General features: G+C 33.9%; 1 protein-coding gene across 7 annotated transcripts in view; it reads right to left on the reverse strand.

The window, feature by feature from the left end:
• Positions 1–19,029, reverse strand: part of RTKN2 (rhotekin 2) — a 127,562-nt gene that overhangs the window by 89,967 nt on the left and 18,566 nt on the right. For 5 of the 7 annotated variants that reach the window (XR_009005592.1, XR_450063.2, XM_007170844.2 and 2 more), the window contains 4 exons: positions 15,400–15,458; positions 5,144–5,197; positions 3,773–3,890; positions 1,219–1,413 (listed from right to left, as the gene is read on the reverse strand). Coding sequence is in view for 5 of the 7 variants with exons in the window: in XM_007170844.2 (XP_007170906.2) it covers positions 1,219–1,413; positions 3,773–3,890; positions 5,144–5,197; positions 15,400–15,458 (426 nt within the window). In the remaining 2 variants the exon portion in view is untranslated. The remainder of the gene's footprint in view (positions 1–1,218; positions 1,414–3,772; positions 3,891–5,143; positions 5,198–15,399; positions 15,459–19,029) is intronic. The other 2 variants (XM_057530400.1, XM_057530399.1) reach the window with 1 other exon arrangement.

The raw sequence follows: 19,029 nt of genomic DNA on the forward strand, positions 1-19,029 counted from the left end.
TGATAGGGAACTTTATAATGGATGGATCAGGCTGACAACACCTGAACCCACTGATCAGTTTTAACATGAGTAAAAGTGAGACAAGACCTCCAAATGGGATACAGTAGAAAGTACATTGTCCTAAAAGAGAACCTGAAACTAATCGTCCTCTAGATCTGACTACAAGTTGTAGGAAACACAGGGGATAGAAAAAGATGTTTAAAAAGACCACAAAGATGTAATCAGATAAATTCAAAATATGGGAAATCTGTAAGATCTGGCTTCTTCAATAAATAATGCCAAGGAAAAAAGTAGATGGGAAATTGTTAAAGATTAAAAGAAACTTAAAAGACTCACCTAAATGCAATGTTGTAGACCTTGTTTGCATCTTGACTTGCACAGATCAGAAGAGAACTTCCTCAGAATTGGGGCAATTTGAACACAGACTGGACATCAGATGATATTCAGAACTTATTTTTTATTTTGTTAGATGTGATAATGGTAATGTGGTTTTGTTATAAAGAAATAAAATATTTTTAAAAATCTTTAAGACTAATGCATGACATATGCAGAAATCCAATTAGTAGACTGATATGTAGCAAACAACTTAACACGTAGATAGTCCCTTTTCAAGAAATATAATTCATCTTTCTGCTAGATACTGGAATTCCAAATCACTAAAAGCACACTGTCACCCAACTTTCTACTTTCTTTTTTTAAATTTATTTATTTATTTATTTATTTTTGGCTGCATTGGGTCTCCATTGCTGCACGCGGGCTTTCTCTAGTTGCGGCGAGCAGGGGTTACTCCTTGTTGCGGTGCGGGGGCTTCTCATTGCGGTGGCTTCTCTTGCTTCAGAGCACAGGTTCTAGATGCGCGGGCTTCAGTAGTTTTGGCTTGTGGGCTCTAAAGCGCAGCCTCAGTAGTTGTGGCACATGGGCTTAGTTGCTCCGCGGCATGTGGGATCTTCCCGGGACCAGAGCTCGAACCCGTGTCCCCTGCATTGGCAGGCAGATTCTTAACCACTGCGCCACCAGGGAAGCCCCAACTTTCTACGTTCAAAGGAAGGTATTAAGGATAACTCAGCTGGGTAAATGTCAGACAACCAAGTTATATTCCTGCCTCAGGATGTTTTTTCCCATTTAAAATGTAAAGATATTCTCCATATACAATACTTTAAAATGTCACAAATATATAATTATACTGTATCGCTGTAAATATCGTATTAGAAAACTTACTAAATAGCAGAACTGAAGGACAAGCACATTTCATGATCTTCTTGAAGCACTGAACTTATTTTCTTCCCTGTAGCTTTGCTTATAGAGGTCTTCAGTTTCTTAGCTAATTTTTTTGGTGTGTTGGTTATAGAAGAGTCTTCTGTACAGCAACTATATACTTCCACCTTTATCTGAAAGTCTGGCCCTGCTTCATTACTAAAAACAAAGACAATCATAATGTTAGAAATTTAACTCAGTAGAAAATAAAATAACATCCTGTGATGTTTTCATAACATTTAAAAGCAGCATTTGGAACAGGATTATGTTAATCTATGTTAATGAGATAGAATATCCCTGTGTTTATTTAGTATCTAAATGACCTGAGAGAGTCACTGCAACTTCTAGAGCTTCCAGCTTCTAAAGTAGGGCAATCTTAACTCAATTTAACCAATATTTACGGGCAAATTATTTAAAGGAAAAGAATAAAATGCCCTGGTCATTTTGTTGCCAATGCTATTTCTCCTTTTCATTCCTATAATATAGCTGCTTTTAAGGTATTTACATTATATGTATGATTTCCTGAAATCACGATTCCTCCAAAGGAAAAAGATTTGAAAACGAAAAACGCAAAGAAAATTAAAAGAAACAGAAGGTTTCTTCTGCTGAAACCTTTAGTTTTCATGCCTTTTTCACAAAGAGTCACAGTCCACTCAGCACCGTGCCCCTCCTCCCCGCTCCACCTTTGTACCTAATAGCTCTAAAATAACATTCCACTATTTAGTTGTACAGGAGAAAACAAACAAAAAAAATGAAAATAAAGAGAGATATTTCGAGGCGTGAACTCCTTGAGGGGGAGTGATGTCTTGGTAATCTTTGTATTCTTAATCTAGCATAAAAGATATTCAGTATGTATTTATTAAACCAATATGTAGAAAATCTGCAATGCCAAGATTGGCTTTGCTCTTTCTCAGACACAGTGAACTATCTTTACTATAAACGATTGTGGTGATGTTACTAACAGTAAAATATACTTCAAATTGCAAAGGAGGTCCATCAGCAGTAGATGTTGTCTGTAGAGGACAATCCATCAGCCTCAGAGATTTTAAAAATGCAGCATAGACTTTTTAAGATTTAAATAGCCAAACTATAGTTTGAATAAATCCAAGGAATAACTTCCAAATATTTTTATAGTTTATTACTTGGCAACTCTGAAACATACAGTATTCCTGGTAATGACTAACAAATGTCAATATTTAGAGAAAAACCAGAGATTCATAAATATTGAATACTTATTAAAACAATCATAACAAAAAGCACATTTTAAAATAACATTTAGAACATCTGTGAGCAGTTATTTTTAGAACAATTTAAAATATTTACAGAATTAAAAAAAAATTATAAATCATGAGTTGTCTTCCCAAGTAACTTGCATTGTTCTTTCTGTGAAAAAAATTATGATTTTTGTCTTTGTGGTAAAAACAAACAATAGCAAAGTGATGTGAAGAAAAGAGTCCATTAACAGGATGATTTTGGCAGGAAAAGATGCACAAGTAATAGTTGATAATGGAAATAAGTATATTTAGATACATAATAAATATTTATTTTTAAGTCTCAATTATGTAAACATTTGGCAATATTTGGGGCATCCTAAATAAATTCCTTTGGTTCAATAGAGCTTATAAGATGGCCTGCACTACTGCTGATAACTCAGAAAAATGTATTATATTTTTCTGTGCTGTACAATTACTTATGGGACACTGAACCAAAGCCACAAAACATGGTTTGCAATAGTTTTTTTAATGCTACATGAGTGGCAAAACTAGTACTTTCAATCTCAACTGTATATAGCTCCATAGCTAAAGATGGAAAAAACATGTATATTGATTTTAATAGCTAAGTAGTTATTAATATTTGGATACAAAGATACTGTCTTTGAAACCCTCTAAGAAATACAAATCACATACTGATTTAGGCCAATAGAAAAAAAGGCCAGGAAAAACTTATGTTAGTTAAAAATGATTTCTATGGCTACCTGAGGAGTTCTTTCTGGTTCTATATTATGACCACAATAAAATGAGCCTGTAAAAGAGCAGGGGCAATAAAAACAGCCCTGAGGATCAACTAATGTTTTATTGTTTTGGAGTGAAAACATGAAAGAAGTGCACCATAAGACAAAGAACATCTCAAAATTTTACTAAAGTACTTTGCCTATGGTACATATTTCAGAACTGTCTTATAAAGTTGTTATACTATTTTGGTATTTCTGTAACCAAATCTCCTATATGAGATGTAAGAACCTCTTTTATGCCCAAATTCACTCTACATAAAATAATGTTATAATGAGATTCCATTGTATTCATAGTGTTACTACTAGTATTACATGATTTCCACTGTATTTTATAATGGAAAAATCTCAAATGCAGAAATGGGCTTATTTTGAATAATGCAATGTTCAAGATCAATTCAAACATTTAAAGATTTTAATGCTTCAAAAATAATCCAATAAATTTGCCTTCCTTTGAAAAAGGTAGAATTTTAGATTATTTTCATTCAATGAAGATTAAAAAATACTTACAATATGGTCACATTTTCAAAACATATATCTGTGATTGTTTTATCCACAATCACCATGTCAGTATCAAAAACTTCAGCTCCCATTTTGAATAAACAAAAAATGGCATAGTGCTGTGATCCTAGAGAAGAAAAACAACATAACACTATGATTCATGTGATGAATCATGCCTATATTATGTTAAAATCTGCTTGAAAATGAAAATAATTAGCCTAAATATTTGCTAATATTCTTACTTTCATACATTGTACACTGTAATCTTTTAACTTTTTATAGAGACTGTTTTGCCAATATATATTAATAGCTTGCCCAACTAAAGCACAACAATTAAAGTAGGGAGTATCAAAAAATAAAGTTAAAAATATAGTCCTCTCAGCAGCCTAAAGTAACCACCAAACTCAAGAATTTTATTCCTAGAAAACTCTTTAAGCTTTAATTAATAGCAAATTTATTATTTTATGTATATACTATTACCCCTGTCATTTGGTTTCCAAGTATATTTTAAGAAAAATAAGTTTTCTATTATGAGAGGTTAGGAGCAAGCACGTTAACAGCAAAACATTCTCCACCAAACTGAAAGGGAGGAAACCACAAAAACAATAAAAAGTAGACATGTGAACACAAAAACCATAGCTGCTGGGCCTTCTAATTTGATGATGTTTTTAAAAAGTATTAGGTGATTAAAGGACTGAAACCTCATTACTGAGAAAATGTACCTCTTCAGAAAAACTTAACTCTCTACTGTAATCGGAAAGATGTACTTAATACCTGCATGTATTCCTTTGTAAAGTAATTTATATTTCCTAACTGAATAACAAATATACTAACCTGATTTTGAATTTTTCATATAAAACTAATTGTGCTCAGTGTGGTTCAGTTTTTAAAGTATGAGGAACAAAGCTATCACAATAGACAAGAAAGATAAAGGATTATCATATCTTTTCTGCTTTGCCTCTAACAGCTAGAAATCATTTGAGGTTAATTTCCATGACCCACAATGCATGGATTTGTTAAGACTATATGAAGCCATAAAATGCTGAAGGGGAAAACAATCAGATCAAGCTAAAAATCTTTTCCTCTTACATCCTGTTAAATAATCTGAAGTAAGAAAACAAGGCAGAAAGATCTCCAAGATCTCTGGTCAAATAATGTTGCCTTTACCATGACTCCTTAAATATTTCCTTTTATTGCACAATTCCCTTCTCTATTACCTGTTACTCACCATCCTTGCACAGGTTCCTATCAACAAGATTCTGCTTATTCTGTCAAATGACATCCATTTATTTCAGTGGGGAAGCAGTTTTTTCTCCTAATAATCTCAAATTTACTACATATTACAGAAAATATTTCAATTACAATTAAAATCATACATACGTTCTTTATTGCTGAAGTGATCAGAGTCTTTCCACATTAGTGGTATACGAATATCTATAGAGGAGGGGGAAAAGAAATGACAGGTAATAATTTTGGTAAATTTCATTTCTTAGAGTGAAATAAACCTCTGAATTCCATAATGGATTCTGACCATTAAAGCCAATATTTATTTATTATTTAAATATTCAAACACAATAATGTTTTCTCTTAAAAACAGCTTAGACTAGGAATATAAAATCTGTTATATTTATTTTACTAAAAAACCCCACCAACTACTACTCAAGAAATTAATTAAGACAGGTCTGTAATAAGCTTATGCCATAAAATTTTCTTTTCAGGATTTATGTTTTTGAAATAGGTGAAATTTGGGTAACCTAGTGCTCAATTTCTATTTTGGGTAAGCAGTAGCAGCAAATGTAGTTAAATACATTTCAAAATCATAGAATAGTAGAGGTAGAAATGACTTTAGAACTTTTGTCCACTATGCAAACTTTAAAGATGAAGAAAATTAAGTTGTCTAAGATTGACTTGTCTAAGATCATTGGTTTCTGGGAGAGACCCAGCTCTTGACAAACAAATCCAAGATCTCTCCATTAAGAAGATTTAACTTGTCTACAAAAGAATTTGCAGATCTTTGTATATTCATGTTACAAACTGTAGCATTTTCCTTAAGAAAACTAAAAAGGGGAATGTATTACTTCTTTCAGGCCAAGAAAAGGGCCTACGTTCTAAAAGTGAGCTAAACATATTTCTCTCATTCACACATTCTTCAAACTCCAAAGTGACTGTGTTAACAATCTTTATTCCGGAAATTAATCTAGAGCTTTGACACAGTCAAAATTTTGCCTTCCTAGTTTTCTCCATTCTTCCCTTTACTTTTAATACTAGGTTAACATTATGTAGTAACAATTTTCCTCTGACATTCTTATGCTATCTGCATAGTTTCAAAGTTAGAGGATTAAGGTATTACCAAATAGATTAAGATGTGTGATTACAGCATAACACAGCACAGTAGAAATCTCAATGATAAAGTGAAGTTAGTTTTAATTTTTAATTTTGTACTCAGTACAAAAACGATATCAAACCTTTCTGGAAAATTTCTGTTTAAGACATTTCCGTATTACACTTAGGAAGTTTATTTGCATATTTTTCATACCTATTAATTATGCCACTTTCAAATAATTATAAATCTTTCTGAACATAAGCTATTTGGCTACCTTTATGATGTGCTTCACTTTTAGATCCCATGATCTTTTGTCTACATTTTTATTTGTTTAGAATTCTAAGGTTCTTACTGCCTATTTCCAATTTCCTTTCTAGAACATCTTTGTATTACTCCATCCCTACCCTGCCCAACCAGGTAGAAATGTATGAGTGCTCTTCCCACTGCTGCCTCAGCACTTTTGATAAAAATATGACTTATTGAGCTCTCCCCATGTGCCAAGCTAAACACTTTACATACATTTCATCCAACAATAATTTTTAAAATATATTTACTAATTTATGGTTGTGATTTCATTGTCATTTGTCTCAAAGTATTTTTTAATTCCCTCTTCGATTTCATCACCGACCCATTGGTTTTTTAGTACCATGTTGTTTAGTCTCCATGTAATTGTTTTTTCTTGTTTCTCTTTGTGTGGTTTATTTTCAGTTTCATGCTGTTGTACACAGAAAAGATGCTTGAAAAACTTTCTATCCTCTTAAATTTGCTGAGGCTTGTTTTGTGTCCTAGTATGTGGGTCTATCCTAGAGAGTGTTCCATGTGCACTTGAAAAGAATGTATATTCTGGATTTTTTGGATATAATGTCCTGAAAATATCAATTAAGTTTAAATGACTGTCAAAACACAACCATTCAAAATCTGTGGCATGCAGCAAAGGCAGTCCTGAGAGGGAAGTTCATAGCAATACAGGCCTTCCTCAAAAAACAAGAAAAATCTCAAATAAACAACCTAACCTACCACCTGAAAGAATTAGGAAAAAAAAGAACAAACTAAACCTACAGTCAGCAGAAGGAAGAAAACAATAAAGATCAAAGAGGAAATAAATAAAATAGAGATTTAAAAACTATTTAAAAAAACCAATAAAAACAAGAGCTGGTTTTTTGCAAGGGTAAACAAAATGGACAAACCTCTAGTCAGGCTCACCAAGAAGAGAGAGGACCCAAATAAACAAAATGAGAAATGAAAGAGGAGAAGTAAGAATGGATACTGCAGAAATACAAAAAACCATAAGAGAACACTATGAACAATTATATGCCAACAAACTGAACAACCTAAAAGAAATGGACAAGTTTCTAAAAACATACAGCCCACCAAAACTGAATCAAGAATCAAGAAGAAATGGATAATTTGAACAGACCAATCACTAGAAGTGAAATAGAATCTCCAAAAAAAACCAAAATCAAAAACAAAAACTCCAGGGGCTTCCCTGGTGGTACAGTGGTTGAGAATCTGCCTGCCAATGCAGGGGACACGGGTTCAAGCCCTGGTCCGGGAAGATCCAACATGCTGCGGAGCAACTAAGCCCATGCGCCACAACTACTGAACCTGTGCTCTAGAGCCCACAAGCCACAACTACTGAGCCCGTGTGCCACAACTACTGAAGCCCACATGCCTAGAGCCCGTGTTCCGTGACAAAGAGAAGCCACCGCAATGAGAAGCCCGCGCACCACAACGAAGAGTAGCCCCCGCTCGCCTCAACTAGAGAAAGCCTGCGCCCAGCAACGAAGACCCAACGCAGCCAAAAATTTAACAAAAAAATAATTAATTAAACAAACAAACAAGAAAACAAAAACTCCCTGCAAAACAAAGTCCAGGACTGGGTGGCTTCACTGTGGAATTCTACCAAACATACAAAGAACTCAGACCAATCCTTCTCAAACTATACCAAAACACTGAAGAGGAGGGAACACTCCCAAAGTTATTCTATGAAGCCACCATCACCCTGATACCAAAATCAGACAAAAGCACTACCAAAAAAGAAAATTACAGGCCAATATCTTTGATGAATACAGATGCAAAAATTCTCAACAAAATATTAGCAAACCAAATCCAACAACACATAAAAAAGATCATATGCCATGATCAAGTTGGATTTATCCCAGGGTCACAAGGATGGTTCAACATATGCAAATCAATCAATGTGATACACCACATCAACAAAAGAAAGGACAAAAACCACATGATTATCTCGATGATGCAAAAACAGCACTTGATAAAATTCAACATCCATTCATGATAAAAACTCTTACCAAAGTGAGTATAGAGGGAACATATCTCAACATAATAAAAGCTATTTATGGCAAACCTACAACTGACATAATACTCAATGGTGAGAAGTTGAAAGCCTTCTCACTAAATTCTGGAACAAGACAAGGATGCCCAATCTAACCACTTTTTTTTTTTTTTTTTTGGTCGCACCTCATAGTTTGTGGGATCTTAGTTCCCCAACCAGGGACTGAACCTGGGCCCACGGCAGTGAAAGCACAAAGTCTTAACCACTGGACCACCAGGGAATTCCTTCACCACTTCTATTCAACGTAGCATTGGAAGTCTAGCCACAGCAATCAAACAAGAAAAAAAGAAATAAAATGTATCCAAATTGGAAGGCAATAGGTTACATTGTCATTATATGCAGATGACATGATAGTACATAGAAAGAACCCTAAAGACTCCACACAAAAACTATTAGAACTGATAAACAAATTCAGCAAGGTAGCAGGATACAAGATTAACATACAGAAATCTGTTGCATTTATTTATGATAATAATGAAATTCCAGAAAGGGAAAGTTTAAAAAAAAAATCACTTTTAAAATCACATCAAAAAAATAAAATATTTAAGAATAAACCTGACGAAGGAGGTGACATATGCTGAGAACTATAAAAACACTAATAAAGGAAATTAAAGATGATTTAAAGAAATGTAAAGATATACCATGCTCTTGGATTGGAAGAATATTGTTAAAATGGCCATACTACCCAAAGCAATCTACAGAATTAATGCGATCCCTGTCACATTAACCCCTGTCACTTTATACCAAACTTGAATAATCCTAAAATTTATACAGAACCATAAAAGACCCAGAATTGCCAAAGCAATCCTGAGGAAAAAGAACAAAGCTAGAGGCATAATTCTCCCAGACTTCAGACAATACCTCAAAGCTACAGTAATCAAAACAGCGTGGACTGGCACAAAAACAGACATATGGATCAACAGAACAGAAAAAAGAGCCCAGAAATAAACCCACACACCAATGGTCAATTAATTGTCAACAAAGGAGGCAAGAATATACAATGGAAAAAAGACAATCTCTTTGGCAAGTGATGTTGGGAAAGCTGGACAGCTACATGTAAATCAATGAAGTTAGAACACTCCCTCAACACCATACACAAAAACTCAAAATGGCTTAAAGACTTAAATATAAAACAGGATACCATAAAACTCCTAGAAGAGACCATAAGCAAAACATTCTCTGACATAAATCATACCAATGTTTTCTTAGGTCAGCCTCCCAAGGCAATAGAAATAAAAGCAAAAACAAACAAATGGGACCTAATCAAACTTAAAAGCTTTTGCACAGCAAAGGAAATCATAAACGAAGTGAAAAGACAATCTACGGACTGGGAGAAAGTATTGATATTTGTAAATGATGCGATCCACGAGGCCTTAATTTCCAAAACATATAAACAGCTCATACAACTCAGTAACAAAAAAAACAAACAAGTCAATCAAAAAATGGGCAGAAATCCTAAATAGACATTTCTCCAAAGAAGACATACAGATGGCCAACAGGCACATAAAGATGCTCAACATCACTATTTTTTAGAGAAATGCATATCAAAACTACAAAAATTACCTCACCAGTGAGGTACCATCTCATGCTGGTCAGGATGGCCATCATTAAAAAGTCTACAAATAACAAATGCTGGAGCGGGTATGGAAAAAAGGGAACCCTCCTACACTGTTGGTGGGAATGTAAATTGGTGCAGCCACTGTGGAGAACAGTATGGAAGTTCCTCAAAAAGCTAAAAATAGAGTTGCCATGTGATCCAGCAATCCCACCCCAGGCATATATCTGGATGAAACTATAATTTGAAAAAATACATGCACACCTATGTTCATAGCAGCACTATTTACAACAGCCAAGACATGGAAGCAACCTAAACGTCCATTGAGAGATGAATGAATAAAAAAGATGTGGTACATAAATACAATGGAATACTACTCTGCCATAAAAAATGAAATAATGCCATTTGCAGCAATATGAATGGACCTAGATATTATCATACTGTGAGGCAAGTCAGAAAGAGAAAGACAAACACCATATGGTATCATTTATATGTGGGATCTAAAATTGACACGAACTTATTTACAAAACAGAAATAGACTCACAGACATAGAGTACAAACTTACGGTTACCAAAGGGGAAAGGGGGTGGGCGAGGGATAAATTAGGAGTTTGGGATTAGCAGATACAAGCTACTATATATAAAATAAACAACAGGTCCTACTGTTTAGCACAGGGAACTATATTCATATCTTGTAATAACCTATAATAGAGAAGAATATGAAATAGAATATATATACATACACACACATATATGTATAACTGAATCACTTTGCTGTATGCCAGAAAGTAACACAACATTGTAAACTGACTGTACTTCAATTAAATATATATATATTTACTAATTTAATAGTCAAGTGACAGGATTTAATTGTTTACATTTGCATTTTCTTTCCTTTTTTTAAAATGTTTATTTATTTATTTGGCTGCACCGGATCTTAGTTGCAGCATGCGGGATCTTCATTGCTGCATGTGGGATCTTTAGTTGTGGCATGTGGGATCTAGTTCCCTGACCAGGGATCAAAAGCAGGCCCCCTGTATTGGGAACATGGAGTCTTAGCCACTGGACATTTGCATTTTCTTGACTAAGAAAAATGTTAATAAACTTACTGGCCAGTTCAGTAAATATGTTTGTATCCATGGCCCATTTTTCTTTTTCTTTTTAAAAACATATTTATGGTTTGTACTTTCAAAAATTAATTATTTAGGGACTTCTCTGGTGGCGCAGTGATTAAGAATCTGCCTGCAGAGGCAGGGGGCATGGGTTGGAGCCCTGGTCTAGGAAGATCCCACATGCCGTAGAGCAACTAAGCCCAGGCGCCACAACTACTGAGCCTGCACTCTAGATCCTGCGAGCCACAGCTACTGAGCCCATGCTCTAGAGCCTGTGAACCACAACTACTGAAGCCCGTGAGCCTAGAGCCCGTGCTCTGCAACAAGAGAAGCCACTGCAATGAGAAGCCCATGCACGGCAACAACAAATAACCCCCACTCGCCGCAACTAAAGAAAACCCACGCGGCAATGAAGACCCAATGCAGCCCAAATAAATGAATAAATGAATGAATGAATGAATCTTAAAAAATTAATTATTTAATCTTTGTAAGATTTTTGAGTATGTGAGGTAAACATATAAATATTCTTCTTATAAAAACAGTTCCAGCTCCATTTATATATTTAATAGGCCTCCTCTTCTTCACTGATTGAATGATGCCATCTTTATCATATATGCTGTTCTGAGTAAGTGTCCTTTCCTTGGCTATATGCTTTATAGATCTAATTGAATCGTTATCTATCCTGATACCAATACCATACCATCATAACCATTGAAACTTTATAATATACTTTACCATCTGTTAGGAATATATCCTTCCAAAAACATCTTATTCTCTCTTGCTAATTTCTTTAAGTAAATCTTAGAAATAATGTGTCAAAATTCCCCCTCCAATGTTTTATTAGAATTCTAGTATCCAAAGTAACTTGGGAAATGTTAACTTTACAATACACTATTTACATAGAGTAGCATAATACAGTTACCCTTATATTTTTATTAAGGTTATTCATGGGGTATTTAATGTTTTTGTTTTTTGCTGCTTTTATTGTAACTAGTTCTTGCTGGTGTTGAGAGCAGCTACAACTTTTTATGTATATATCTTGAATCTAGCCACTTTTACTGAATTCTTTATTAATTCAAACAATGTTTCAGTAAATTTCCTTATATTTTCTAGGTCTGCAATCTATTATCTTCAAATAGTACTCAATTTATCTATTTCTTTTCAGTACTTTCATCTTTCATTCTTACTATTTTAGCTAAAATTTCTAAAACTCTGTTGTAATATTAATATAATAGACATTGCTATTTTGTTCTTGAGTTTAATGGGATCACCTTTATTGTTTTATAATTATGACTTGGCTGATGTCCTGTCAAAGGGCCTGCTTCTTGCTTGACCAGAATTGCTGACTCACTGCATTTCACAACTGTTCTTTTTCACAACTATTCTTTTTCTAGTAGGATGGTATTAACTATTTACACTATCTTGGAAGGAACATGGACCCTTACTTCCTTTGCTGTACAACCATGGCCTGCTGGTCAGTCTTGCCCTTTCCCATGCCTAGCTATGTCAGATCCTCAAGAGGAGAAGATGGACATTTCTTATCTATTTCCCAGGTGGTCATGTACTGTTCAGATGGCAAAAGATGTGTAACTCATTAGCTACATTTTAAAATTCAGTCTCCAAGAGTAGAAATTCCTTCCAGCTTCTTGCAAATGGTTGACTCAGTTTTAATTTACAGTACTCTTACCTTTGTCTTTTTTTAAATGTCTTAATTGACACTTTAATGGTAAAGTGAAAGAGCCATAATAGGATAGCTAACTTGATGCTATCAGGTCCTAGAAGTCTATCATTTTCAAAAGCGAAAACCGAGGTACTTTGTGAACTGATTTGGCTTTAGTCATCGAATTAGTAGTTAGCGGATAGGCTGAGACAATTACCATATGCAATTATTTGGTGTTGAGCAGAAACAATCGGGATAAACCTCAATTATTCTTTTTACTTTTATAAAGATCTGGCCAGTGAGTGGTGAAGCTAGAAATAGAAATCCCAGGTATCTCCTGGAAATCAACGTAATCTCAGAAACATTATAAAACTTTGCTGCAAATATTCATTTTGATCAAAACAAAAGTCACATTTTCATTCCCATGTCAAAAGGAAATGGATTTATAAAGGTGAATTAGTTTTTAATGTTCTTTGTTTTTATCTTTCACAAACATACAGACAAGATATAATTAAGTCTAAGCAAAGATGTAAAGAAATTACATATGTATCCCATTTTCTGAGACTTTTGGCTCCTTAATTTAATTTAAAATTATCTTTTAAAAAGAAGAAACACATGCAGAAATAAGTTTAATTTCTATACTCGAGTATTCATGGTCAAGAAAATAGTTTTTTCTCTACTTTAAATGCTTTTATTTAAACACTCTTCTAAATGGAGAGTTAATGCTAATTTCATGATTGCTGCAGTCAATAAACTATTATGAAATGACAGTAGAAGCTAACTTTATCATGGCATTCAGTCTTCAACAGCAATTTAACACATCTCATTTGTGTACTGAGTGGCACTACATCAGAAGCAAGGAATGGAGGATTATGTTTAAGTATTTTTAGAAAATCCCCTTTAAAGATCTATAATATTTTGTTTTTTCACATTAAAATGTATTGAACATAGTGAACAACTAATATGTAAAAGTGCTATGTTTGGCATCAAAAGGATAAATAAGATATAAAACATGTTTTATTCCATTCATAATTGGAAAGATGAAAACAAATATAAATAACATAAAACAAGCAATGGATTTTTATATATAGCTCAGTTATTTTTCTGAAGAATTTTTGCTGAGGGTAATTCCTCTGGTTTAGGACAATTATGTCATATGTAAAATTCAGGTATATCCTTCCTGTAGGAGAATTTTTAACATGAAGACATTTTTTTTTTTTTTTTAAAGGATTTTCTTATTTATTTATTTATTTATTTATTTATTTATTTATTTATTTATTTTTGGCTGTGTTGGGTCTTCGGTTCGTGCGAGGGCTTTCTCCAGTTGCGGCAAGCGGGGGCCACTCTTCATCGCGGTGCGGGGACCGCCCTTCATCGCGGTGCGCGGGCCTTTCACTATCGCGGCCCCTCCCGTCGCGGGGCACAGGCTCCAGACGCGCAGGCTCAGCAATTGTGGCTCACGGGCCCAGCTGCTCCGTGGCATAACATGAAGACATTTTTAAAAACAGTTCCTTGGGAATAAAACAACAACAACCAAACAGTTCCTTGGGTAAGAGGGCCTGAAATACAGCAGCAGGCTCCCTGGAGCTAAGAGAACAAGGCTTTTAGCCAATGAAACAAACTAGTTATTACTTAAGGACCGCTGGAGGTCTGTTGTTTCCAAAGCGTACCAATGAGATAATATTTATAAAAGGTACATTATCTAACTAGCATACACATGAGTCAGCCATGTATTTATTCACTTCAATCTGTGGCATCTCCAAGCCATTGTCTTTAGCTTCCTTAACACTTTGGAGAAACTGAGACAACACAGCATAAGTGCCATCTAGTGGTAAAGTGTCTCCTAACTGCATTAAGAATTCAGAGAAGGGAAAAATATTTCTAGCAGGGAACAGGGAAGGCTTTATAGATGAGCAAATAGATCCTGAAGATAATATAGTTATTTCAAGAGCTAACTGGGTATTAGGAACATGGGGTGTGTTGACAGAACAGGGAGAGAAATGTCTGGCTAAAGCAGACAGCTTATGTGTAGGAGTAGTGGAAGATATGAATAGAAAAATATTCGGGTCAGAACAGAAAACTCTAAGGGGAAGTCTAGTCTCTATCCTATGGGTAATGGAGTGTAGTCATCCATCCAATCAATACTCACTGAGTAATAACTACGTACAAGCACTGTGTTAGCTCCTGGGTATATAGTGATGAACAAAGCAAACAGGGTTCCAACCCTCATGGAAATTCTAGAGTAGACAAACATTAAACACAGTACTGAAACTTCTGAGCAAAAAAGGAATGGGGAGTCAAAAGACTTAAGTTTGCAGCCCAGCTCAACCAAAGTCATTTAACCTCTGTCTATAGAAAATGGGAACTACCCTACCTATTACACAGTGTTGCAGTGAGGAGAAAACTTCATAATATATGTAATATACATGAAACAGTTTTCTCAAATTGTAAAATTCTACACAAATGTAGAGCATAATGATGAAAACAGTGTTTTAGAACAAATATTCTGATAGAGGTATGCAAAATAAAATGAAAAAAGAAAATGGACATAGGGAATTAAAAAGCCCCACTAACTCTAGGAAGTTACTTTACAGAATTTATTCAGCAATAGAAAAATGATCCATTACAGCATACCTGATATGGCAATCTTTCCCTTACATGCTGTTCGTGCTTTACTTTCAAAATTCACATCACTGTCAAAAGAAAAAACACCCTAATGAAAAAAAGATCTTCTCTAATAACCAATTGTTTTAACGAACTTTCACAAATGCCTAAATATTAAAAATAAACACATCCTTGAATAATAATGACTTCCAGTTAACATAAACTATTTGACTCAAACTTTATGATGTTTAGTCAACAGTTAGCTGGCTTTAAAAGAAATATATAGAGCCATTCTCTTTGATTTTTTCATACAAGCTTTACATTCCCTGATGATTATATAATGGCTTACTCTACAATGAAAGGCTTTTGTGACCTCTTACATTTAAAAACAAGATGTGGAATATTTGTACAGGTCCTAGGAAGTATAATACCTTGCGTCACCATTTCATAAATTACATTTCTAGCTTACCAGATTATAGTTGCCTGAAAAAGTTAATGAACTTCCCAACCATGAACATGCTGCCCAAGAGTATCTTATCCTTATAAAATCTAACAAATATTTAAAAAATTACTCTCTGCTACATATTCATGTGTGGTAATATCATATTTCATTTCCTTAAAGTTCTAAAAAGCTAAGCATACACTGAAACAATAAATGAACTAAGTTGGCAAAGGAAGGGAGTAGCCCTCTAGAGAGAATAAAATGTGGAGAGGAAAACATTATCATGACAATAGAAAAGGTCTCAAAGGAAATTCTTGGGATATAAGACACTTCCAGGTCTGACTGTAGACTATACTATTATCATAAAAATTTTTTTCAGGGACTTCCCTGGTGGTGCAGTGGTTAACACTCCACACTCCCAATGCAGGGGCCTGGGTCCGATCCCTGGTATGGGAACTGGATCCCACGTGCATGCCACAACTAAGAGTTTGCATGCCACAACTAAGGAGCCCACGTACCACAACTAAGAAGCTGGTGAGCCGCAACTAAGGAGCCCACGAGCTGGAACTAAGGAGCCCACGAGCTGCAACTAAGACCCGACACAACCAAATAAATAAATAAGTACTTAAATATTAAAAAACATTTTTTTTCAAAATAGTTATCTTCTATTAGACCAAATCAATCCCATCTCTGAATAGTTATCCAATATCCTATTTCCTAATAACCTGCATTTAGAGATTAGCATTCCGTTTCTAGAGCAATGTATCCAGGAGTATTCTTCTTTGCACTCTTTTTTGGCCTCTGTTTAATTTGGTTAGCCAATTAACTGCCAGTTAATTTAACTAGGTACTTCAAATACGTGGTAAGATAGAAACTTTTCATTTGAATACTGTTTTGATTCTATAAGGGCTTTTGGAGAAAGACTGGGTGGGAGTTTGAAGTGTATCTAACTAAGTTTCAGGGGAGTATGACACACCTTAACACATTTCAGTAGCCTTGTTAAAAAGACTGCATACATATTCATTATCATGCATCCAAATTTGAAAACAAAATATATCATCCCACTTTTTTTTACTCTCTTAGTGGATTAAGCACATAAGTATTACAGGTGAAATATATTCCAAAGGAGCAAAAAGAATTTACTGATGTATTGAAGTTGCTAAGCTTATATGGGACATTTATATGGTATTTACAGAATCAAGCACTAGGTGTAACTAAAGTAATGTAGTAGACTTAAAGCCATAAATTTTCAGGATCCTATCTAATTACCTTATGGTCACACTGGTATTTAAGGTAAAATAGGAAATTCACTCAGTGAAAAATAAAAGTACTCATTATTTCAAAATAATGTTTGGTTGAACCATAAATTTTAAAAAGAGTCAAGTTCAGTATTTTATACTCAAGTTCAGTTTGTCACGTTGGAGAATTTTAGCTGGCTTATTAGTTCATCAGAGTGAAAAATTCAATTGAATAGTCTACTATGTTGTGGTGAAAATAATATACTGAAAGGCTCGCTAGAAACCAAACACAAATCTCAATTTCCTCAAATTGGTACAAGAAATACAATATAAATACAGTTGGTTGGCATTTGTAAGTAATACTTCTAAAAACACGTTCTATATGAGCAATGCATAATATAAATTCTTAAAATATTTATTTCAGTGAAAAAATACAAGGAAGCTCTAATACAGTGAGTAACTTGAGTATTATGGAATAGGTCATAAATTATGTTAAAATTGAAATCCATTAGGCATTATTAAATTGGATTAAACTTGAGGCTTTGGCAGACAAGTGAAATTCTAAAATCCTAGAATCACCAAAAGCAAACTTGCTAAATATTTACCAAAAAAATTTTTCCCCTCCAAACTATTCAACCACCTGGCAGAGTACAGCTTTCTTCCCTATAAGTATAAAATTACTTGCATAGGCATTTTCAGGACCTGTCAACAAACTTATTATATACAAATATTATCAAATTATAATATAAATCCAATTAACCATATAATCTTACAGAATGATTCTGTCTTTAAAAAACTGAGAGATGAACTAAAGTAATCCAGACTCATGTTTCAGAAGCCTAAATTATTTTCAATTCAAGTAACTCTTCAACTGCTATTTAGGGTGCTAAAATGTGATGTTTTTCTAATTAATCCAAACTAACAATAAATTGTTAAACATTATCTGTTTAATAATGTGCTACTGTAGCTTATAGTTTGCTACAGTTAAATAAAGAGTTGTTTTAAAATCTGCAATGCTAATGCCAATTCTAAATGCTACAGTTAGACAGCCAGTCTGAGGAAACAGCAAATAACCACAAAATCATTCAAACAAAAGCACAGCTAAATAATAGTGTACCTTATTCTTTTTTTTTTTTTTGTACCTTATTCTTATGAACCCGGTTTAGAGCATTATTTTGGTAAGACTTGTAAAAGCTAATTTAAAAGATAGAGCTAAAAATATAAAAGACAAACTTTTAACTTTGTTTTATTAACTTATATTTCTGCCTGTAGGTAAATAAAATGACCAACAGAGGGTGCCAATCAGCCACTTTGTTGCTCAAAACTCTGTATTAAAATTGGCCAAGTAAATACAGATTATCCTATTTTATGTTGTTCCATATGGGAAGTTAAAATAGCATTTCTTTTCCAGAATTAACAAGATACAATGAGAAATAACACAATGATGAAAGTATTTTATATTATCTTAACAAAGCATTTAGAAGAATTCTAAATACTATTCTATTATTTGAAAGCAGGTTATAAAATTCTTCACCTCTTGTGCAAATAAGTGAAAACTAAAACACACAGAAATGCTTAATGTGGGCTTTTAAACCATCCTAAAACTATGTGGTATAAAATTAATACCTTCATATAAGTATGTTAAGCTGGGAAGATGAGTTTTCTATTTCAAACCTTGAGACAACAACCTCTTTTCAACAGACACCAAACAATATAAAGTTTAAAAAAATAAAATCGGTAACGTCTTAACGATACCATGTTTTATTGTAGAAATACCAGGAGTACATAATTTTCACTGGCAATCTACATTTTTATTTTTGTTTATGTTATAGTATATAAGCAATTAAACTAGGCAATTGGAGTATGAGAAACTAGTTTTTGTGGCGTTATTAAAATCAGAATTATGTTGAATGATACCTAAAATTAGGTACTATAAATGTCTTTGACTAGTATTATTTTCACAAAGCCAAATACAGTTTT

Source organism: Balaenoptera acutorostrata, chromosome 16, assembly GCF_949987535.1.
Source record: "Balaenoptera acutorostrata chromosome 16, mBalAcu1.1, whole genome shotgun sequence".
Lineage (NCBI taxonomy): Eukaryota > Metazoa > Chordata > Mammalia > Artiodactyla > Balaenopteridae > Balaenoptera > Balaenoptera acutorostrata.